At 44.3% G+C, this 25,396-nt stretch overlaps 1 protein-coding gene across 1 annotated transcript in view; it reads left to right on the top strand.

The window, feature by feature from the left end:
* The window catches only part of cps1 (carbamoyl-phosphate synthase 1, mitochondrial), an 86,842-nt gene that overhangs the window by 23,188 nt on the left and 38,258 nt on the right, over positions 1–25,396 (top strand). The window contains exons 15-29 of the mRNA XM_029637193.2: positions 273–430; positions 828–956; positions 1,190–1,334; positions 2,454–2,664; positions 4,274–4,472; positions 4,747–4,923; positions 7,001–7,119; positions 10,529–10,670; positions 11,024–11,089; positions 11,425–11,488; positions 11,756–11,937; positions 17,539–17,733; positions 18,390–18,457; positions 22,196–22,271; positions 23,646–23,723. Of these exons, the coding sequence (XP_029493053.1) occupies positions 273–430; positions 828–956; positions 1,190–1,334; positions 2,454–2,664; positions 4,274–4,472; positions 4,747–4,923; positions 7,001–7,119; positions 10,529–10,670; positions 11,024–11,089; positions 11,425–11,488; positions 11,756–11,937; positions 17,539–17,733; positions 18,390–18,457; positions 22,196–22,271; positions 23,646–23,723 (2,009 nt within the window). The remainder of the gene's footprint in view (positions 1–272; positions 431–827; positions 957–1,189; positions 1,335–2,453; positions 2,665–4,273; positions 4,473–4,746; positions 4,924–7,000; positions 7,120–10,528; positions 10,671–11,023; positions 11,090–11,424; positions 11,489–11,755; positions 11,938–17,538; positions 17,734–18,389; positions 18,458–22,195; positions 22,272–23,645; positions 23,724–25,396) is intronic.

Raw genomic sequence — 25,396 nt, 5'->3', positions numbered from 1 at the left:
TGCAAGTAAATTCATTAAAAATCCTACAAGGTGATTTTCACGATTTTTTTTCTCATTTTGTCTGTCATAGTTGAAGTGTACCTATGATGAAAATTACAGGCCTCTCATCTTTTTAAGTGGGAGAACTTGCACAATTGGTGGCTGACTAAATACTTTTTTGCCCCACTGTATGTGCCTTCTGACTATTACACCTACACTCTGAAGTCACATGCATTCTCCCATATGTTTGCTCACGTGTGTGCATGTTTCCCTGTGTGTCTGTGTATGTGTAGGAGTGGAGCTGTTCCAGAGTGGGGTACTGCAGAAGTATGGGGTGAAGGTGTTGGGGACCCCTGTAGAGTCCATTATGGCTACTGAAGACAGACAGCTGTTTGCTGACAAGCTCAACGAGATCAATGAGAAGATCGCTCCCAGCTTCGCTGTGGAGACGGTGAGGCTTCTGGACAAACACAAGCCACATCAACAACAATGTTCAGGGGTAGATCTCAAAATTCTTTCCTTGCATCCACTCTCATCTCCTTGCTTCCCTTTTTGTGAAAGGGAGGAGAGGACGGCGGAAAGAAATTTGAGATTAAACCCAGGTGTAGGCATTTATAGCTGTAAGGTGCAGACCTGGGCTCAAATACTATTTGAAATATTTTGAATTTGCCTTCCCAGAGTGCCAAATGTGTAGCATTTGGAGTTCCAGGACTTGTCTATTTGTCCGGTAAGCCTGTCAAGCACAGCTAATGTATTTTAAATGATTTCAAATAGTATTTGAACCCAGGTCTGGTAAGTTGCGGAGTTGAATAGTGTAGTGTGATGTAAGGACGTTGTTTGTCCTATAGGTGGCAGATGCCCTGAAGGCAGCGGATCAGATAGGCTACCCTGTCATGCTACGTTCTGCCTATTCCCTGGGCGGACTGGGCTCAGGATTCTGTGCCAACAAGGACAAGCTGGAGGAGACCGCTCGGAAGGTAGGTCAAAAGACTTGTTGAGGACACAAGACCCATTCAGTCCTCTTAGGCATGCATCTTTTTGACAAGCAGGCTAGGCCGGGCATATGAATGGCAAACAGTCTACTCAGTAGGTCAAAGATCAATTCAGTGTTAGCCTAATCATGAATGCTGGGTTGTGTTCAGGCAGTCACAATGTAGCAAATTGTTTAAAAAAGTTATGAAGTAGAAAACGTGTGTGTTTGTATGACTAGGCCCTGGCGATGAGCTGTCAGATCCTTGTGGAGAAGTCTCTGATGGGTTGGAAAGAGGTGGAGTATGAAGTAGTCAGGGACATCGCTAATAACTGTGTCACTGTCTGCAACATGGAGAACTTTGACCCCCTCGGCATTCACACAGGTATTACAAGCACATGCGCGCACGCACACCCACACACAGACGACGAGACAGACGAGGAGGAGGTCAGTAATCTGGTAGTGTGGTTCCAGGACAAAAACCTCTCCCTCAATGTCAGCAAGACAAAGGAATTGATTGTGGACCAGAGGAAACAGGGCAGAGCACTCCCCCATCCACATCGACAGGGCTGAAGTGGAGCGGGTCGAGAGCTTCAAGTTCCTCGGTGTCCACATCACTAAGGATTTAACATGATCCACACACATCAACACCTCTTCCCCCTCAGATCCTCAAAGTTCTACAGCTGCGACATTGAGAGCATCTTGACTGGCTGCATCATCGCTTGGTATGGCAACTGCTTGGAATCACTGGGGCAGAGTCCCTGACACCCAGGATCTCTATACCAGGTGGTGTCAGAGGAAGAACCTAAAAATTGTCAGACTCCAGCCACCCAAGTCATACACTGTTCTCTCTGCTACCGCACGGCAAGCGGTACCAATGCACCAAGTCTGGAACCACCAGGACCCTGAACAGCTTCTACCCCAGACCCATAAGACTGCTAAATAGTTAACCAAATAGCTACCCAGACTACCTGCATTGACCCTTTTTGCACAAACTCTTTTGACTCATCACATATGCTGCTGCTACTGTCATCTTTACTCATTGTGTGTTTGTTCCTTGTGTTATTATGTGTACATTTTTCTCTCTGCATTGTTGGGAAGGGTCCGTAAGTCAGCATTTCACTGGTAGCCTACACCTGTTGTTTACAAAGCATGTGACAAATACAATTTGATTTGATTTTGACAGACACATACACATTCTTTCCACTCTAAATCAAATCAAATTAAATTAAATTGTATTTGTCACATGTGCCGAATACAACAGGTGTAGATCTTACCATGAAATGTTTACTTACAAGCCCTTAACCAACAATAGAGTTAATAAAATATTTACTAAATAAATTAAAGTTTAAAAAAATAAAGTAACACAAGAAAATTACATAACCATAACAAGGCTATATACAGGGGGCAAGCGGGGGTAGAGGTTAGTCGGGGTAATTTGTAAAGTGACTATACGTTGAATCTATCCTCTCATTGGTGTGTTTGTCCACTCTCCCTCCCCCAGGTGACTCTATTGTGGTGGCCCCCAGCCAGACTCTGTCCAATGAGGAGTACCACATGCTGCGTGAGACGGCCATCAAGGTAGTGCGTCACCTGGGCATCGTGGGGGAGTGTAACATCCAGTACGCCCTTCACCCTGGCTCTCTAGAGTACTGCATCATAGAGGTCAACGCTCGCCTCTCACGCAGCTCTGCCCTCGCATCCAAGGCCACCGGGTAAGACGCTTGTTCTGCCAGCCTGATCACTAAAAATACACTTTGATTTCAGACACTTGAAAAGGTCCTGAGAACATCGATATACAGTGCATTCGGGAATTATTCAGACCCATTTACTTCTTCTACATTTTGTTTTGTTACAGCCTTATTCTAAAATTGACTCATTAATTGTTTTGCCCCTCATCAATCTACACAATACCCCATAATGACAAAGCCCAAACTTTTTTTTTTTTTTATAAATGTTTGAAAATGTGTATATATATCTATATATATATATATATATATATATATATATATGTATAAATACTTATTTTCCACCATAATTTGCAAATCAATTCATAAAAAATCCTACAATGTGATTTTCTGCATTTTTTTTCTCGTTTTGTCTGTCATAGTTGAAGTGTACCTATGATGAAAATTACAGGCCTCTAATCTTTTTAAGTGGGAGAACTTGCACAATTGGTGGCTGACAATACTTTTTTGCCCCACTGTATAATATGTATAAAAAAACTGGAATCAGATTTACGTAAGTATTCAGACCCTTTACTTAGTACTTTTTTGAAGCCCCTTTTGCAGTGATTAGTCTTGAGTATTCTTCGGTATGACGTTACAAGCTTGGCACAAATGTATGGTAGTTTCTCCCATTCTTCTGTAAATCCTCTCAAGCTCTGTCAGGTTGGATGGGTGTCACGAGAATTATGTTCTCAATGTTCATAAACCCAATTCAATTAACTACTCAGCCTGAAACCCAGAATTTGTAGGAAACTGGTTGAAATGAATCAGACGGAGGCCCAGCTACGATAGTCAGAAAATGTATTTACGAGGGAGCGCTACCCTGTTGTACAAAACAATTCATTTTATACTGGCTTCTCACGCACACACATTCACACAAACATACGCACACATATTCACACAAACATACATTCACACAATGTCCTGCTACCTAGCCGACAAAGTTTAGGGACCGTGAAAACACTGTGAGAATCACTCCCTGTCCTCTCCCCAATCTCTGTGGCCCCAGCCAAGGTCGGCCCCGACTCTTACTCAGACAGTCTGTGCTCAAGACACTATAATAGACATATTGTTTGACTGACTAAAACTACACACATCATTAATTAAAACTTTATGATTCTAGTCAATTTCTACAATTATATGGTTTCTGAGTGGAGTATTCTAATCATTCCTTTAAAGCAAGCTGTGAGAATTGTTGATGTTATGAAGTTTTAATGCCTGAAATGTTGTTTCTGTTTCAACCCTGTAACCATTCCGAATTAATGTGTCAAAAATAGACGTTTATAATAAAGAAGGAAAATATATCGAAATCGTTTACTCCAATTAGGGTAGGGTTAGTGGAAAATAAAGTATATAGTTACAAAAATATATATGGGGGATTGGAAATGATGCAGACAATTACATTGATGGAAGCCACAATCTAGCTACAATATTAATGCTGACCCCCCCCCCCCCCCCTGAAACAAAGGGTAATCCATAATATTCATTTCACAGTGCTCTACTTTTGATCAGGACCCATAGGGTCTGTCTAAAGTGCAGTATCGCAGTACAACAGTATCTCAACTCTCTCCTAACCCACTCCCCATGCTCCCTCAAGGTACCCCCTTGCGTTTGTTGCAGCCAAGCTGGCTTTGGGCATCCCTCTGCCGGAGATCAAGAACACTGTGTCAGAGAAAACCACAGCCTGTTTCGAACCAAGCCTGGATTACATTGTCACGAAGATCCCTCGCTGGGACCTTGACCGATTCCAGGGCATGTCCCGAGAAATAGGCAGCTCCATGAAGAGTGTTGGAGAGGTACGGGACACAAACACACGCTCCGCTTCAAGGGGGATATTACCATATTGCTTTCACACCTATTTTATCCTCTCATATCTACATGTAGTGCTTAGGGGGTAGGAGCTAGGGGTTGATTTGGGACTCAGGGATAGCCTACTTAATCTTGACTTCTGTTCAGTTTACCTTCCATTAATGGATGTAGGGAGTGATAGAGATGACTCTAAATGAAACCTGTCTGTCACTTTATCTTCTAGTTTTAACGTCTCTCTCTCTCTCCCCCCTGTCCTCTCAGGTGATGGCGGTTGGGCGTACGTTTGAGGAGAGCATGCAGAAGGCTCTGAGAATGTGCCACCCCTCTGTGGATGGGTTCATGCCCCGCCTGCCCCTCAACAAGCCTTGGTCTGCTCAGCAGGACCTACACCAGGAGTTGGCTGTACCCTCCAGCACACGGGTTTTCTCCCTGGCCAAGGTAGAGACACCACATACAGTGTCTTCAGAATGTAGTCACACCCCTTGACCTTTTCCACATTTTGTTGTGTTGCAGCCTGAATTAAAAGATGATTCAATTGAGATTTTGTGTCACTGGCCTAAACACAATACACCATAATGTCAAAATGGAATTATGTTTTTAGACATTTTTGAAAGGGTGAAATGTCTAAGTATTCACTCCCTCTGTTATGGCAAGCCTAAATGAGTTCAGGAGTAAATATTTGCTTAACAAGTCACATAATTACTTGCATGGGCTCACTCAGTGTGCAATAATAGTGTTTAACATGATTTTTATGACTACCTAATCTCTGTAAGGTCCCTCAGTCGAGCAGTGAATTTCAAACACAGATTCAACCACAAAGACCAGGGAGGTTTTCCAATGCCTCACAAATAAAGGCACCTATTGGTAGATGGGTTAAAAAAATAATCAGACATTGATGATCCCTTTGAGCATGGTGAAGTTATTAATTACACTTTGGATTGTATATCAACACACCTTGTCACTACAAAGATACAGACGTACTTCCTAACTCAGTTGCCGGAGAGGAAGGAAACCGCCCAGGGAATTCAGCATGAGGCCAGTGTTGACTTTAAATCAGTTTTCTTGGTTGTGATAGGAGAACTCAGGATGGATCAATGGATCAACAACATAGTTATTCTACAATACTAACCTAAATGACAGAGTGAAAGAAGGAAGCTTGCACAGAATAAGGCATCCTGTTTGCAATAAGGCACTCAAGTAAAAAATAAATACACTTTCTGGCCTGAATACAAAGTGTTATTTTTGGGGCAAATCCAACACATCACTGAATAGCACTCTTCATATTTTCAAGCAGGGTGGTGTCTGTATCATATTATGGGTATGCTTTCATCGGCGAGGACCACAGAGATTTTTAGGATCAAAATGAAGGGAATAGAGTTCAGCACAGGCAAGTACTTCCTAGAGGAAAACCTGGTTGTCTGCTTTCCAACAGACACTGGGAGACAAATTCACCTTTCAGCAGGACAATAACCTAATACACAAGGCCAAATCTACACTGGAGTTGCTTATCAAGACAACATTTAATGTTCCTGAGTGGCCTAGTTACAGTTTTGACTTAACTGGCTTGAAAATGTATGGCACGACTTGAAAATGGCTGTCTAGCAGTGATCAACAACCAACATGACAGAGCTTGAAGAATAAAAAATAAAATAAAACCAATATTAAAATAAAAATGGAACTTGTACAGCCAAGTCAAATGGTGGCAGTCTGGAACCCTGGTGTATGTGTGGGAGAGGAACAGAGTGAGGAATCCTTCATTGAGTGCAGGATGAAATGATTGATGCTTGTACGATGTATTAAGAAGTAATGGGCCCAATCGTATCACGCTATGAGATGCCAATAACACTCAAGGTTAGCCTGGCAGCAGAGTGTGTGTGTGTGCGCGTGCGCGTGTGATTTCAGCATTTTTTTTCTCTCAGTGCCTAATTTCATTGTGAGCTGGTTATGTCTTCTATTAAACAGCCTGTCCATGTGAATCACACATGGCTGAAAGGCACCACTTAGTGCTGCGTGTGTCCTTCTGTCTTGTACTGCGTCCCACACATGCCCAGGTAACAGACAGAGCAGTGCTGGAACGTGTGGGTGTTGGAGCTGGGCCCGTCACGCCTCATTGGGCCCTGCTTTATATTCCGAAGGCACCGCAGCAGACACAGCTCACAATTACACTGCATCATTCCCTGTATGAGAAGGACTCCACTCAACAATGCCTGATTACTCCATCGCACAACTCAACTGAATGTTTTCTTATGTTCTGCATAGGTTGTGTTTTTATCATCATGGTATTCATTCAGCTTACTTTGTCAGTCATGAGACTTGAATGTCTCATCATAATTGATTGACTGGTTGTTCTTACCAGCAGTTAGTAGCACAGGTGTTAGAACAGGTTGAATTGTGTTATTATCATGAGTGCTTAGAATGATTTGATTCTGTGTGTGTGTTGAGAGTAAAGCAGAAGGTAAGGTGATATGAGTAAAACCGTATTGCATTGACTGACCCTCTCCCTGTATCTCTCTAGGCCCTTCACAGTGGTGTGACTGTAGACCACATCCACCATCTCACTGCCATAGACAAGTGGTTCCTACACAAGCTACGACGCATCACAGAGTTGGAGCAGCACCTGAGCCAGTTCAACAGGTAGGAACACACACATGCATGCACACACACACACGCAAACATACATATGCATCGTTGCACGCACACACTCATGCATGCAAACATACACGCATGCATGCATGCATGCACACACAAACTCACAAATTTCACTGTTATGAAAAAAAACTTGATGCATTTAACACTTCTACCACTAGGTGATGCTATGAGGGCACAGTTAAACCGAGACTGTCAGTCCAATGGGGATGTGTTCTTGATGCCCCTTAAGCAGCTCAACCACTACTCTAGCCCTCCTGCTGTAGAAATATACTCCTCCTCCCTCCTCTCAGCCAGTCCACCTCTCCTCCTCCAGTCTCTGTCCTCCTCTCCTCAAGTGTCTTAGCACCTCTCTCCACTTCTTTTCTCTCTCTCCACCAATCGTCTTCTCCAGTCTGTCTCTCATTCCGTCCACCCGCCGTCTAAATCATCCATTCATATTTGTATGACCCTCCTGCCATGGCTCTGCCCAGGTTGGAGGGATGCTATAGAGGAGCGATGGACGGATAGAGGAGATTTTGGGCCCTGTGTGCGAGGAGAGCAGAGCAGACACGTCAATTACCTTAGTCATATAACCCATGGCCTGGCTGTTGTGTGTGTGTGTGTGTGCTTGTCTGTACTCTACCAGCAGATAGTCCCTATATACACACACCCACGAATGGCCACAATCCTACACAGAAGAAACACACACCATACCACCAGGGCTATTCTCATAATGTACACTTAAGCACATCTTGTGATTCACTTATTATTTTCTTTACCTTTTTAGATTTTTTTTCTCTGGACATACAGTGCATTTGGAAAGTATTCAGACCCCTTGACTTTTTCCACATTGATGAGGAACAATAAGGCTGTAACGTAACAATCTAAACACAATACCCCATAATGACAAAGTGAAAACAGGTTAAGAAATGTTAACACATTTTATAAAAAACTAAAAACAGAAATACCTTATTTACGTAAGTATTCAGACCCTTTGCTATGAGATTCGAAATTGAGCTCAGGTGCATCCTGTTTGCATTGATCATCCTTGAGATGTTTCTACAACTTGATTGGAGTCCACCTGTGGTAAATTCAATACATTGGGCATGATTTGGAAAGGCATACCTGTCTATATAAGGTCCCAAAGTTATAGACAGTATTGTGTTGAGGCACAGAGCTGGGGAAGGGTACCAAAAAATGTCTGCAGCAATGAAGATCCCCAAGAACACAGTGGCCTCCATCATTCTTAAATGGAAGACGTTTGGAACCACCAAGACTCTTCCTAGAGTTGGCCGCCTGGCAATCGGGGGAGAAGAGCTTTGGTCAAGGAGGTGACCAAGAACGCGATGGTCACTGACGGAACTCTAGAGTTCCTCTGTGGAGATGGGAGAACCTTCCAGAAGGACAACCATCTCTGCAGCACTCCACCAACCAGGCCTTTATGTTAGAGTGGCCAGAAGGAAAGCCCCCGAGTAAAAGGCACATAACAGCCCGCTTGGAGTTTGCCAAAAGCCACTTACAGGACTCTCAGACCACAGGACACAAGATAGCTTTTGTACTTAATGAGCAGCAAAGCACTAGCCTATGTCAATCTACTATCCCCCATATTGTGGATACATTTTAATAAGTTATTTGGCCACTTTAATTGTGATACAAATCTAATGAAAACATATTGGCCTATGGGCTAGGCTACAAGTCGCAAAAAAAGTTATGCATTGCTTTTTGCCTTACTCTGGACATCATTCACAAGTGATAATATATAATTCACAAGTGATAGGGTAATATTGTCATCAGAATATTCTTGATTTAATCTAGTCTTTACATACTAAATAATATATGTGACATGTATTTTTATATAGAATATTGTGCACCTGTCTCGAAACAGGGGCAGCGGGAAAAATACATGTCATCTATGCACTTAAATAGCGAATGGGGGACTCTTTTCCCTGTGGTTAATTTTCATGCCTGCCAGGTTGGCTATACTCCTGATATAAAGATAAATAATGTGCTTAATATTAGGAAAGTTGAGAAATAAATATAATAGCCTATAGAAATCTGATGGGATCCTCCTTTTAATAGAGGCCATCACTCTTGTTTTCTCAATTTGCAATTGCATAGCTATAGAAATGTTGAGCAACATGAGCTCATGGGCTCTCATGAAGTGTTTGATTAGATTTTCGATCACATTTGCATTGATGTCAGAGTGATTGGAGGGACAATAGAGTGCTGTGTACCAGGCAGTTAGCAAGTTTAGTAGGCTACTAATGACAAGCAGCAGCATCAGAGCTTGGAGAAGCCTAGTTACCATGACTAAAAGGTCTCGTGGAATTTGACTGCCTTCTTGACTGCCGGTGTGGCAGTAATACGGTCACCCTAATAGCCCTAGTCGCGTCTGGAGGAAACCTGGCGCCATCCCTACGGTGAAGCATGGTGGTGGTAGCATCATGCTGTGGGGATGTTTTTCAGTGGCAGGGACTGGTAGACTAGTCAGGATTGAGGGAAATATAAACGGAGCAAAGTACATAAATCCTTGATAGAAACCGTCTCCAGAGCGCTCAGGACCTCAGACTGGGGACAAGGTTCACCTTCCAACAAAACAACGACCCTAAGCACACAGCCAAGACAATGTAGGAGTCGCTTCGGGACAAGTCTCTGAATGTCCTTGAGTGGACTTGACCCCATCAAACATGTCTGGATAGACCTGAAAATAGCTGTTCCAACCTGACAGAGCTTAAGAGGATCTGCAGAGAAGAATGGAAGAAACTCCCCAAGCTTGTAGCATCATACCCAAGAAGACTCAAGGCTTTAATCGCTGCCAAAGGTGCTTCAACAAAGTGCTGAGTAAAAGGTCGGAATACTAACGTAAATGTGATATTTCAGTTTTATTTATTTTTTATACATTTGCCAAAAAATTGAAAATCCCTGTTGTTGCTTTTGTCATTATGGGGTTTTGTGTGTAGATTGGTGGGGGGCAATTTAATCAAATTTAGAAAACTGTTGTAAAGTAACAAAATGTGGAATAAGTCAAGGGGTCTGAATATCTTCCCGAATGTCAACAAAAACAATACAAACTTCCTTTAGATCTGTTTTTTGTTTTTCACGTAGTGAATCTGTTATTCAGTGCATTTCAATGAGCTAATTGGCATAATGCCAAAAATATATAATTAGTTTATTATTAGTTTTTTATTCTAAAATGCTAAATCAAAAAGCTTAATGATCCATGGTATGACCATCTTAAAATAATTTCATATGGTAGCTAAGTAGAACCCTCCCCCGGCTTAGACTAGAGGGTTAAACGGCTCCAATCACTGACCTGGTGCAGAGGGAGGGGCCCAACACACATGTTTTCCAAGTGCTACATTCAGTGTGTATATGTATTTAACCTTTAAGCTCAGATCTTGGTTTCTCTCCTCAGTGCAACATTACCCCAGACCCTGCTGCTGAAGGCTAAACAGGACGGCTTCTCAGACCGCCAGGTGGGCCAGGCCCTTGGTTCCAGCGAGGGGGAGGCCAGAGTGTTGAGGCTGGCTCAGAACATTAAACCCTGGGTGAAACAGGTGAGCAGCCGCCCCTGGGTCCTGGTCCATGTAATGTGTCCCAAATGGCACCCTTTTCACTACCCTACATAGTGTACTTCTTAAAAGTAGTCCACTATATTGGGAATAGGGTGTCATCTGGGACGCGTTGAGTATTTCCCACAGGAGTTGAAATTAACTTTCAGGCTAACAACGTCCCTCACCTCCACGTGACACCTCTCTGACATCGCTCTCCTAGCGACAGACCCTCAGACCTACCTTGGCCTACTAAATAAAAGCATTGTGCACAGAAATATCACATTGTCACGTGTTCATAGTATTCTAATGAGTAGGTTCTGTATTGTAGGAGACATCAGTTTTTATTTTCTGTTCAGATTGACACCCTTGCTGCAGAGTACCCTGCTGTGACCAACTACCTGTACTGTACCTACCATGGACAGGTGAGTCCTTATCCTGCTTAACCGATGTGAATTCATAATGTATTTGTCCAATGTCCAGTAATTTCTTGGTGCCGTACGTTAGCTCCTGAATTAGAAAAATGTTTTAAGGCCAATCTGCATTATAAACAACAACAAAGTGGACACCCCGCCACTTTTTTGGTAAACGGGTGAGGGATGTAAACACACTGCAATTCTTAATAGTATAAGCAATACCTTTATTTGAGAAGATATGAGTATGTGGTCCTTAAAGGTTTTTTCCCATGCATTGTGTTTGTCAAAGTTAGTTAGATACTTTTTCAATCTTTCTAACCTGTGTCATTGTGTCCATTCAACAGGAACATGACTTGGAGTTCAAGGACCAGGGTGTCATGGTGCTGGGATGTGGTCCCTATCACATTGGTGAGATGTATTATCATGGTGTTTTCAACATACTAATGAATGGTTTACTCTAGCCTGGTGGTAGCAGACATATTTCTATTTGGTCTTTTTTTGAACCTTTTCTATGGTAGCAGATCTGTTTGCGATCCGCCAACTCCTCTGTCGTGTGTGTTCGTTGTCGTAACTAACATGTATCAAACCAAAATAAATTCAATCAAATCAATATTTGAAAGTTGTGAGTTAAAGTAATACAATAATTACGTTTTTGTTATCCCTCCTGTCCACTAGGGAGCAGTGTGGAGTTTGACTGGTGTGCAGTGTCCAGTATCCGAGCCCTGCGTCAGATGGGCATGCGGACAGTGGTGGTAAACCACAACCCTGAGACTGTCAGCACGGACTTTGACGAATGTGACCGCCTGTACTTTGAAGAGTTGACTCTGGAACGCATTCTGGACATCACACAGCAAGAGGTGAGAAGTCAACACACACACATGAACGTTCAGAGACGCACAGATGCGCACAAGCACACACATGTATACGCACACACATTAGTGATGGGGGGGGGGGGAAATCAATAGTTGCATAACGGGATGTTATTTTTGACGATATCAAATCAAATTTTATTTGTCACATGGTTAGCAGATATTAATGCAAGTGTAGCGAAATGCTTGTGCTTCTAGTTCCGACAATGCAGTAATAACCAACGGGTAATCTAACCTAACAATTTCACAACAACTACCTTATACACACAAGTGTAAAGGGATGAAGAATATGTACATAAAGATATATGAATGAGTGATGGTACAGAACGGCATAGGCAAGATGCAGTAGATGGTATCGAGTACAGTATATACATATTAGATGAGTATGTAGGGTATGTAAACATTATATTAAGTGGCATTGTTTAAAGTGTTTAGTGATAAATTTTTTAAATAGATTTTTCCATTATTAAAGTGGCTGGAGTTGAGTCAGTATGTTGGCAGCAGCCACTCAATGTTAGTGGTGGCTGTTTAACAGTCTGATGGCCTTGAGATAGAAGCTGTTTTTCAGTCTCTCGGTCCCTGCTTTGATGCACCTGTACTGACCTCGCCTTCTGGATGATAGCGGGGTGAACAGGCAGTGGCTCGGGTGGTTGTTGTCCTTGATGATCTTTATGGCCTTCCTGTGACATCGGGTGGTGTAGGTGTCCTGGAGGGCAGGTAGTTTGCCCCCCCGGTGATGCAGACCTCACTACCCTCTGGAGAGTCTTACGGTTGTGGGCGGAGCAGTTGCCGTACCAGGCGGTGATACAGCCCGACAGGATGCTCTCGATTGTGCATCTGTAAAAGTTTGAGTGCTTTTGGTGACAAGCCAAATTTCTTCAGCCTCCTGAGGTTGAAGAGGCGCTGTTGCGCCTTCTTCACCACGCTGTCTGTGTGGGTGGACCAATTCAATTTGTGTACGCCGAGGGACTTAAAACTTACTACCCTCTCCACTACTGTCCCGTCGATGTGGATAGGGGAATGCTCCCTCTGCTGTTTCCTGAAATCCACGATCATCTCCTTTGTTTTGTTGACGTTGAGTGCAAGGTTATTTTCCTGACACCACACTCCGAGGGCCCTCACCTCCTCCCTGTAGGCCGTCTGGTCGTTGTTAGTGATCAAGCCTACCACTGTAGTGTCGTCTGCAAACTTGACGATTGAGTTGGAGGCGTACATGGCCACGCAGTCGTGGGTGAACAGGGAGTACAGGAGAGGGCTCAGAATGCACCCTTGTGGGGCCCCAGTGTTGAGGATCAGCGGGGTGGAGATGTTATTACCTACCCTCACCACCTGGGGGCGGCCCGTCAGGAAGTCCAGTACCCAGTTGCACAGGGCGGGGTCGTGAAGCGTTTGGAAGGTACTATGGTGTTAAATGCTGAGCTGTAGTCGATGAACAGCATTCTCACATAGGTATTCCTCTTGTCCAGGTGGGTTAGGGCAGTGTGGTTGGGATTACGTCGTCTGTGGACCTATTGGGGCGGTAAGCAAAATGGAGTGGGTCTAGGGTGTCAGGTAGGGTGGAGGTGATATGATCCTTGACTAGTCTCTCAAAGCACTTCATGATGACGGAAGTGAGTGGGGCGGTAGTCGTTTAGCTCAGTTACCTTAGCTTTCTTGGGAACAGGAACAATGGTGGCCCTCTTGAAGCATGTGGGAACAGCAGACTGGGATAAGGATTGATTGAATATGCCCGTAAACACACCAGCCAGATGGTCTGCTCATGCTCTGAGGACCCGGCTGGGGATGCCGTCTGGGCCTACAGCCTTGCGAGGGTTAACACGTTTAAATGTTTTACTCACGTCGGCTGCAGTGAAAAGGAGGGCCGAGCACGCCCCCATTTTCATTGATGGGGCTGCAGTGGAGCAGGTTGAGAGCTTCAAGTTCCTTGGTGTCCACGTCACCAACAAACTAACATGGTCCAAGTACACCAAGACAGTCGTGAAGAGGGCACGACAAAACCTATTCCCCCTTGGAAACTGAAAAGATTTGGCATGGGTCCTCAGATCCTCAAAAGGTTCTACAGCTGCACCATTGAGAGCATCCTGACCATCGAGAGCATTACTGCCTTGTATGGCAATGGCTCGGCCTCCAACCGCAAGGCACTACGGAGAATAGTGTAAACGGCCCAGTACATCACTGGGGCCAGGCTCCCTGCCATCCAGGACCTCTATACCAGGCAGTGTCAGAGGAAGCCCCTAAAAATGGACTCCAGCCACCCTAGTCATAGACTACCGAGCGGCAAGCGGTACCAGAGTGCCAAGTCTAGGTCCAAGAGGCTTCTAAACAGCTTTTACCCCCAAGCCATAAGACTCCTGAACACCAAAACAAATGGCTACCTAGACTATTTGCATTGCCCCCTCCCCGCCTTTTACGCTGCTGCTACTCTCTGTTATTATCTATGCATAGTCACTTTAATAACTCTACCCACATGTACATATTACCTCAACTAATCGGTGCCCCGCACATTGACTCTGTACCTGTATATAGTCTCACTATTGTTATTTTTTTGCTGCTGCTCTTTAATAACTTGTTTACTTTTATTTCTTGTTCTTATCTGTAATTATTCCTATTTTATTTTTTTAAACTGCATTGTTGGTTAGGGGCTCGTAAGTAAGCATTTCACTTTAAGGTACACCTGTTGTATTCGGCGCATGTGACAAATAAAATTTTATTTGATTTGGAGATCAGTGGAAGCAAAATAGCCTCATAACATCAAAGATCCACCACCATATTTTACAGTAGGTATGATGTACTTTTCTGCATATGCATCTGTTTTACAACACCAAACCCACCACTGGTATGCATGGCCATAGAGCTCTATTTTCATCTCATCTGACAATGGCACCTGACATTTTAGTCATGAACTTGGTTGCTCTGATTGGAGGCTGACACTTGTCCACAAGTGGATCTTCCAGCAAGACGACAACCCCAAGCACATATCAAAATCCACAAAGAAATGGTTTATTGACCACAAACTCAACATTTTCCGGAATTGAACCCCATTGAAAACCTGTGGTTTGTATTGAAGAGGGCATTCCATAAGTACAGACGATGAATATCAAGGACCTGGAAAGATTCTGTATGGATCCCTCCCATTGGAGAACACATTGAGGTCCCTCCCAATCTGTTCTCCAATCTCATAAAATGTTTTAGGAAAAGGCTCAGTGTTGTTATCCTTGGGTAGGGTATGGTGCTTGAGTACTAAAAACAGCGATGCCAATAATTCTGACACTTAAAACAAACTTGTTAAACAAAATGTCTTTCTCTGAGCAATTGTATTAGTATAAAATAATATAATCCCCCCTCCCCCAAATTGCATGCAATACAGCCCAGTATTTGTACAATTTATTTTATACAGCCTTTTTTTGCCCATCTTTATCATGGGTGCCAATAATTCTGTACCTGACTGTAGTTTAGGTGTTGTTTCGATGGGCCATCGTCAGGCTGACTGCCAGTGAATGACTTGCGGTGAGGGACAGGGGGAAAACATAACCTCTTAAAACCGCTTATAACACAAATGATGTTTGTGATATTAAGATTCTAACAATGACATTGTGTTATATAGACTTGTTAAGAAAAAGTTATGGTTGAGGGGTGACATGTGACTTTAAAAATGGCAGAGTAATTAAAAAGTACATTTGTTTTTGAATCAATATGACGCTCTCGGCTCTGCTAGTTAAAACTTCTTAAGCCTATGGGTTCCCCTACAGGAACTCCACCCCCCCCCCGTTCAGCTGAAACGGTGGCGCAGGGAATGCAAAAATATTCTTAGAAATATTTAACCTCCACACATTAACAAGTCCAATACCTCAAATGAAAGATAAACACCTTGTTCATCTACCCAGTGTGTCAGATCTTTAAAATGTTTTACGGCGAAAACACAGCATATATTGATGTTAGACCACCACCAAAACAAAGAAGAAACGTAGCCATTTTGTCCAACAAAAGATAAAATGACAAAAGCAGGATTTTTAAAAAAATCATTCACTAACCTCTTGAAAATCTTCATCAGATGACAGTCATATGACATGTTACACAGTACATTTATGTTTTGTTCGATAATATGCATTTTATATCCATAAATCTCGGTTTACATTGACGCCATGTTCAGAAAATTCTCCAAAATGTCCGGAGGAATTATAGAAAGCTACTGACTAAAGATACATGTTCTATATATAATTAAAAAGATACACTGGTTCTTAATGCAACCGCTGTGTCACATTTTTTTTTTACGTTATTGAAAAAGCCTAACATTGCAATAATCTGAGACGGCGCTCAGACGTAACAATATTTCTCCGCCATGTTGGAGTCAACAGAAATACAAAATTACAACATAAATATTCCCTTACCTTTGAAGATCTTCCATCAGAATGTAGTGCAAGGAGTCCTAGTTCAACAATAAATCGTTTTGTTTCATAATGTTCAATTCTAGTGTCCAAGTAGCAGCATTTGCTACCACTTTCAGCTCAAATGCCCAAAAAATGACTTCTGGTCCAGGATAACTTTGCATCAAAACTTCCAAATGACATATTACAGGTTGATGGAGCTGGTCAAACTAAGTGCAGAATCAATCTTCAGGATGTTATGATCATACAGATCGAATAGCATTCCAACCGGGCCATTCATGTTCATCTGGGGCTGATTGGAACAGCCGAATCACTCGAACGCATACGCCCCTTCAAGCACATGGAAATATTTTGCGACACTTAGTACTTTCCTTCCCATTAGGTCAAAGTTCACAGCAAATGCTCCATTACACTTTCTACTGAATGAGGACATCTAGTGGAAGACATCAGAAGTGTTTCCAGATCCATAACTTGTTGGGAAGGCAGGGGGCGATGACGTCAAAGTTGCCCCAACTTTCAGGATTTCAAAACTAGTTTGGAAGATTGCCTGCCCTGTGAGTTCTGTTATACTCACAGACATAATTCAAACGGTTTTAGAAACTTCAGAGTGTTTTCTATCCAATATTAATAATAATATGCATATATTAGCAATTTAGGACAGATTTTGATGCAGTTCACTATGGGCACGCAATTCATCCAAAGGGGAAATACTGCCCCCTATCTCTAACAGGTTTGTAGCCTGGTTTCAGTGAGCGGCTGTTATGACACCATATTCCCTATATAGGGCACTACTTTTGACCAGAGCCCTATAGACCCGGTTCATAAGTAGTGTACTAAATACTACACTAAATATGGAATAGGGTGCCATTTGGGATGTACGGTTGACTTTTCCCTCCAGAGGAATGTACTCCAGTTATAGTGGATATAAGATCAGCCTGGTGATTAACTGGTTGTTGATTCAGGGAGATAACATTACCACCATCCCTCCTGTCCTTTGCTCTCTTCGATGAAGGTTTATTGAAATGTATGAAACCTTTTATCAGGCAAATACAAAACATCTCAACAAGCACCCAGTAGCCTATTCACAACCATCTTATTTCAGAATTCAGTGATTCCAGAAACATGAGAAAAATGGCAGATTTCATTTATAGATATAAATAATGTAACCTTACTAAAGTCCTACTTCTCTACCGTGAGTCTCCAGGGCTGTACAGGCAGCATCGTGTCTGTAGGGGGTCAGATCCCCAATAACCTGGCCATGCCTCTGCACCTGAACGGGGTCAAGATCCTAGGAACCAACCCCCAGCAGATCGACCGAGCCGAGGAGAGGTCAGTGTTCTCCACCATCCTGGATGAACTGGGGGTGGCCCAGGCCCCGTGGAAGGCCCTCAGCTCACTGGTGAGATATGCACACAACACAAACAGACTGTCCCCTTAGTGTCAGAAGTGCAGAGACGTGTAGATCGACTGACTTGCTGAAATGTGTCTGACTCTCCATTCCCTTAGTGTTGTACTGCTCCTGTCTCTCCTGGACCTACAGGGAGAGGAGTGGAAAGGGGATAGGCTGTCTCGGCTTAGACAGGGCTATGTACTGTAGAAGGAAACAACAGTTAGCGAAGACATGCTGATATTAGAATGAAGGAAAGAGACAGAGCGAGAGAAAGAAAAACAGAGGACTAGACTTCCTCCGAGACACTTCCTACACATTCCATATTTGTTTTTTTCTCTCACACCTTCTCTCTCCCTAATTATCTACTTACTTCTTTCTAGCGCTCACTTGTATTTTAAGTGGTGAGTCGTTTTTAGACTTAGAGCCGACAGAGCCCAGTATCCCTAGGAACCAATCTGTGTCTCTGTTCATCCCACCAGGAGCTGTTGTATTATGATGGAGAAAACAAAGAGCAGCGAGAGAGAGAGATTGTGACAGAAAGAGACCGAGTGAAATAAAGAGAGAATGACCTAGGGTCAGGCAAACAGGCATTTGATGCTATAAATATAAGTTGTAATTAGAACCAATGCTTTAACCCTCATCTCCTCTGATTCTGTGTGTTTCAGGAAGATGCCTTTGCCTTTGCCAATAAAGTGGGCTACCCCTGTCTCCTACGCCCCTCTTACGTACTCAGGTAAGCTACACCTGTCTCCTGCGCCCCTCTTACGTGCTCCGTTAAGCTACCCCTGTCTCCTACGCCCCTCTTACGTACTCCGTTAAGCTACCCCTGTCTCCTACGCCCCTCTTACGTACTCAGGTAAGCTACACCTGTCTCCTGCGCCCCTCTTACGTGCTCAGGTAATCTACCCATGTCTCCTGCGCCCCTCTTACGTACTCCGTTAAGCTACCCCTGTCTCCTGCGCCCCTCTTACGTACTCCGTTAAGCTACTCCTGTCTCCTGCGCCCCTCTTACGTACTCCGTTAAGCTACCCCTATCTCCTGCGCCCCTCTTACGTACTCCGTTAAGCTACTCCTGTCTCCTGCGCCCCTCTTACGTACTCCGTTAAGATACTCCTGTCTCCTGCGCCCCTCTTACGTACTCCGTTAAGATACTCCTGTCTCCTGCGCCCCTCTTACGTGCTCAGGTAATCTACCCCTGTCTCCTGCGCCCCTCTTACGTACTCCGTTAAGATACTCCTGTCTCCTGCGCCCTTCTTACGTACTCCGTTAAGATACTCCTGTCTCCTGCGCCCTTCTTACGTACTCCGTTAAGCTACCCCTGTCTCCTGCGCCCCTCTTACGTGCTCCGTTAAGCTACCCCTGTCTCCTGCGCCCCTCTTACGTACTCCGTTAAGCTACCCTGTCTCCTGCCCCTCTTACGTCTCCTACCCCTGTCTCCTGCGCCCCTCTTACGTACTCCGTTAAGCTACCCCTGTCTCCTGCGCCCCTCTTACATAGTCCGTTAAGCTACCCCTGTCTCCTGCGCCCCTCTTACGTACTCCGTTAAGCTACTCCTGTCTCCTGCGCCCCTCTTACGTACTCCGTTAAGCTACCCCTGTCTCCTGCGCCCCTCTTACATAGTCCGTTAAGCTACCCCTGTCTCCTGCGCCCCTCTTACGTACTCCGATAAGCTACTCCTGTCTCCTGCGCCCCTCTTACGTACTCCGTTAAGCTACCCCTGTCTCCTGCGCCCCTCTTACGTGCTCAGGTAATCTACCCATGTCTCCTGCGCCCCTCTTACGTACTCCGTTAAGCTACCCCTGTCTCCTGCGCCCCTCTTACGTACTCCGTTAAGATACTCCTGTCTCCTGCGCCCCTCTTACGTACTCCGTTAAGCTACTCCTGTCTCCTGCGCCCTTCTTACGTACTCCGTTAAGATACTCCTGTCTCCTGCGCCCCTCTTACGTACTCCGTTAAGCTACTCCTGTGTCCTGCGCCCTTCTTACGTACTCCGTTAAGATACTCCTGTCTCCTGCGCCCCTCTTACGTACTCCGTTAAGCTACCCCTGTCTCCTGCGCCCCTCTTACGTGCTCAGGTAATCTACCCATGTCTCCTGCGCCCCTCTTACGTACTCCGTTAAGCTACCCCTGTCTCCTGCGCCCCACTTACGTACTCCGTTAAGATACCCCTGTCTCCTGCGCCCCTCTTACGTACTCCGTTAAGCTACCCCTGTCTCCTGCGCCCCTCTTACGTACTCCGTTAAGCTACTCCTGTCTCCTGCGCCCTTCTTACGTACTCCGTTAAGATACCCCTGTCTCCTGCGCCCCTCTTATGTACTCCGTTAAGCTACCCCTGTCTCCTGCGCCCCTCTTACGTACTCCGTTAAGCTACACCTGTCTCCTGCGCCCCTCTTACGTACTCAGGTAATCTACCCATGTCTCCTGCGCCCCTCTTACGTACTCCGTTAAGCTACCCCTGTCTCCTGCGCCCCTCTTACATACTCCGTTAAGCTACCCCTGTCTCCTGCGCCCCTCTTACGTACTCCGTTAAGCTACCCCTGTCTCCTGCGCCCCTCTTACGTACCCCGTTAAGCTACTCCTGTCTCCTGCGCCCCTCTTACGTACCCCGTTAAGCTACTCCTGTCTCCTGCGCCCCTCTTATGTACTCCGCTAAGTGTTGGGGAGGGGACAGCACTCTCATAACCATAGGTTGGAGTCAACTCCATTTCAAATCAGTAATTGCTATTTCAGTTTACTTCCTGTATGAACTGAATTGAAATTGAATGGACTAATCTTTCCTTGTTTATGTTGGCCAGGCCTCTACAGTATATCCACAGTAATGGGATGTATTTTCTAATATGATAACTTGTTTATACAGCCACACCATATGTCCAACTAGAAAACACATTTTTGAGTAATTGAATGCATCTCAGAAGAATAAATAAATACGACAGTCAGCGTGAAGAAACGCAAAATGAAATATGGAAGGGAGGGTATAAAAAACAGCAAGAGACTGATTAGCTAAAGCAGAGGCTCAATTTAGCCTTTACAATTTTGTCACGGCTACCACTGCGATTCTACTCAATTACCAGAATGAAAAGATAGCCTACATCCTGAGAAGAACACAACAAAACTTATTACAGTGTGTGTGTGTTAATGCGGTGCTGGTATTGGGGAGGTCTGGATTGCTAATTTGCACATAATCAAGCAACATCGTTGGTTTTGAAAGTGTATTGAAAGCATATTGGGTGGCTAATTTTGGTACTCGAGTCAACACAGCTCACTCACACACACACACACACAACCCCCCCAGCTTGCATGCTTAGGAGAAGAGCAGCATCAGACAGGTGGGTTAGGCTGTTAGGCTGCTGCTTCTTGTTTTAGTTTGCAAACAGTCATCCATGATGGAGTGATTAGGAATCTCAGGTCCCCAATGGCTGTCTATGGTCTTGTAGGAACTGGAGGCACCACCCTGTTAACTGTATTACCTTATTGGTTTGTGTACATGGAGCATGTACCTCTCCCCTCACCTCCCTTCCTCTTCCCTTTCTCCTCTCCTGCCTGGCTGTCCATCTGTCTGTCTTTCTCTATTATGTCATTGTGCATAGTGTGTTTGGGCCTACCTCTCATCAGACCATTACTAATTATGATTAGCTTGGAAGATGATTGATCTCTAAATGCAGTTCAGCCACTCACACTAGATATCCATTGATTGTTTGAGTATGTTGTTATTCAAAGAATGAACTCACTAAGCCAATGATTGTGATATGTCCATTTAGCCAATGATTTTGTCCAAAGCGATTACAGTCATGCGTGCATGCATTTTCATATGGGTGGTGGTCCCAGCGGTATTCAGACCAACAATCCTGGCGCTGCAACCAACTGAGTCACAGAGGAATATTTTTTCCTTGAACCCCGTATAATGTCCATGGCTTTTTAAAGACAGGTGTGGTGTCTGGCTGTTTGGCCATATGTGTGCCTTGTAGCAGTCAGGCCAAAGGAGGTAGGAGTTGTGACTGAGCCTGACCCTCCCCTGTCCCTCTAGTCTATGCCTGTGTGCCAAATAGCACCATATTCCGTTTATAGTGCATTACTTTTGACTAGGGCCTATAGTGAAACCCATAGTGCACTACTTTTGAACAGAGCCTATGTTAGGAATAGGGTGCCATTTGGGACAGAGACTATCCACTCTCCCTCTGGCTGCATTCAGGAGCATGTGGATGCCCAACTAGCTGGCCAAAAGAAGAAGGGAGAAAAACATAAATACCCCGAATACTTATTTTTTAATGACTCAGCTCAGAAAGCAAACTCATTCTGTAGAGCCTGGAGTGTTTGCTGACCTAAATCTTTCTTTTTCTTTTTCTCCACTTTTTTGTTTTGCTGTTTAAAACCTTTCTTCATCTTGATTATAATGATGCAACTGGGAGATATCAACATTTGAGCTTGTTATTTTTCTAATTATTTTCCTCTTTCGCTCTCTCTTCCTTTTCAGTGGCTCAGCAATGAACGTGGCATACGGTGAAGAAGAGATGAGGGGCTTCTTGGACGAGGCTACTCAGGTGTCTCAGGTGATCCAGGGAACTTTATTATCTGTGTTCCGACTTGAACCCTATTCTCTATATGGTGCACTACTTGAAGTAATCAGTTGAAAACCTCTTCCTACTCAACATACAAAATCCTTTTAACACATGCACACTCAGACTCACCCACCCTGTGAGTTACAAATACAATTCCTTCATTATGCACTCACACACATAACCCCCTCTCTTATAAAAAGGCTTACACTTCATTTCTCCATGTATTTGTTCTCCCTAGCCAACCACAGATAAAACTATCTCTTTGTGTCCCAAATTGCACCCTATTCCCTATATAGTGCACTACTTTTAAACAGCCCATTGGGCCTTGGTCAAAAGTAGTGCACTACATAGGGACTAGTTTGCAATTTGGGATGCAACCTTTGTCTAATGTCTACTCACCTACTGTACACACACACACACACAGTTCCTCTGAGCTCAATCAGCTCGTGCCCCTCACTGGCACCTTCTCAGTATGGATGAGTGTAGTATGTTGGCTGTGGGGCAGAGCTGATTTTGTTGTTTACCTGTCTCTCTGCCCACACATACAAACACACTCCCTCTGGGTGCTGGTGGTCCACCTGGCCCCTCAACATGCCCTTGCCTGGGGCTGACAGAGCAGCCGGCCTCCCTGTCATGCTGCTCACACTAAACCAGTCCTGGTCATATGCACACACAAACACGCACGTACACCTCCCCTTGCTTACTGTCAGCTAAGCAGCACTTCTCTAGCCAGGAGGAGGAGAAACAGCCCTCTGGCCTGTGACCTGAATAGACATGACCTGCCTAGCTTTTGACAGAACACAGCATCACACACCTGTCTCTCAGGGGCAGCACACACACACACATACCACTCACCACGCCAAGAGGAGCTCTATCACAGGAGGTTGGTGGCACCTTAATTGGGGAGGACAGGCTTGTGATAATGGCTGGAGTGGAATAGTATCAAATAGATCAACCATATGGTTTCCATGTGTTTGATGCCATTCCATTCACTACGTTTCAGCCATTATTATGAGCCGTCCTGTCCCCAGCAGACTCTACTGAGCTCTACTCTACTCGACTCACCGTGCGCATCCGGCTAGCTGTACAAATCACACGTGTAACTGGTATAATAGTATGTATAAGGAAGCTGGGGAGTTGAGCTGGGCTGCTGTAGAATCCCAATATAAACAGGATGCAGCTCCCTACTCCAACATAATTGCAGTGTGCTCTGCTGCACTGTGCATCCAAAATGGAATCCTATTCCCTATATAGTGCTATTGTTAACTCTCAACTATTGTTGAGAGCCCTAAGAACGTAGAGCGCTATATAGGGAATAGGTGCCATTTGAGAGTTAGATATCTGATGTTGTTATTTTTCCTACAGGAGCATCCAGTGGTCATCACCAAGTTCATCCGTGGAGCCAGAGAGGTGGAGGTGGATGCAGTGGCCAAGATGGGAAAAGTAAGCCAGTTTGATATGCCTCACACACCTCACATCATTATGCTATGTGCTCTATAAGCTACTTAGAAGACACTTGCTTTCAGTACAGTGAGTGCATGTGCATATTTTCAGTATGTGTATGTGATTCCTGCTGGAATTGAACCCATGACCTTTTTTGAACCCATTTTATCAAGTGAGCCATACAGGACCTAGATGTGTGATCTCTCTGCCTCACGTGATGGAGCAGGTGGAACACGTGGGGGGCTTTTATAGGAGCTCTCCTCCTCATCCCCCTCCCTCCTCTCCTCTCTTATTTCCTGAATGAAGGGCAAGGTGAATTATTTGCTTCAGCAAGCAAAACACTCACAGGCTATATTACTTAGCATCACATTTAGACTGTAATGAATTTAATCAGTTCTACATCAACATAGTATGTCCTAATCCTACTACTAAAGCAGTTTTGTACTTTTACCTTTACATTTGTCTCATTATATCTTCTTACATTCATGACTCAGTCTTTAGTATGTGGATGTGACCTCTGGGGGAATTTAACCCCACGACCTTGCATTTGCTAGCTCTCTTACCAACTGAGCCACGCTGGAGCATTACTCCACTCTGCTTTAATGTAGCATTTTATTCCTCCATTATATTACCTCAGTCTGATGAGGCCAAGTTCCAAATGGCACCCTATTCCCTACATAGAGCACTACTAGGGCACTCATCAAAGGTAGGGCACTATTTTAGGATGCAACCTAAGTAGACACTAGATCATTTCTCCCATCCTATCAGCAGGGAAACATATTACAGCTGCTTTGAAAGGAACAGAGGATTGGCAGATACATATCAGACAGACAGTGGAAATGGAATATATTCAATTGAAAGATGGGTGGGGGAAAACAAATTTAAAAAATCCTGGGATGTTTTGTAGGTTATGTAAAGAGTACTGAAAAGTATTTTGGAGTCAATTAACCTTTTTATAACATTTTGAGGCCAGTTCTTAAAAGAAACTGCATAATAATGTTCTCCATTGACCTTTGATCCAATAAAGCCTTAGATTTGACCACTCACATACTGTACGAGGGAAGATAGACCAACACGAACATTGACATGAACACCTGCTGGGTGCTGACGAACTGTGGTGATCAAACATGTACAATGGCGCCGGAAGAAATGGCAGCCGTTTTCCAGGCGCCTAACCGATTGTGCTGTTATGTGTTTTTTTCTTCAGTTTTTGTAACTTATTTTGTACATAATGTTTCTGCCACTGTATCTTACGGCAAAAAAGAGCTTCTGGATATCAGGACAGCGGTGACTCACCTCGGATTAGACGAAGATGCACAGGATGTACTTCAGACACCCGACAAGGTCAAAATCCCCGTCATTGGCAAGAGAAAGAGACGCAGGTATAGAGGACACAGGGCGGGGAGCCTCGTAAGGATCCGCCGATGGTGAGTGGGAAATCTTCCCTTAACATCAATATTACTGGCCAAAGTATTGGACAATAAATTAAACGAGGTACGATCACGAATATCCTACCAACGGGACATCAAAAACTGTAATATCTTATGTTTCACCAAATCGTAGCTGAATGACGACATGGAAAACATTCAGCTAGCGGGATATACGCTGCACCGGCTAGACCAAACAACCCACTCCGGCAACATCGAGAGCATCTTTACTGGTTGCATCACTGC

This window comes from Oncorhynchus nerka, linkage group LG3 (assembly GCF_034236695.1).
Source record: "Oncorhynchus nerka isolate Pitt River linkage group LG3, Oner_Uvic_2.0, whole genome shotgun sequence".
Taxonomy (NCBI): Eukaryota; Metazoa; Chordata; class Actinopteri; order Salmoniformes; family Salmonidae; genus Oncorhynchus; species Oncorhynchus nerka.
Note: the sequence above shows the minus strand (reverse complement) of the source record. Positions and strands in the feature narration are given on the sequence as shown.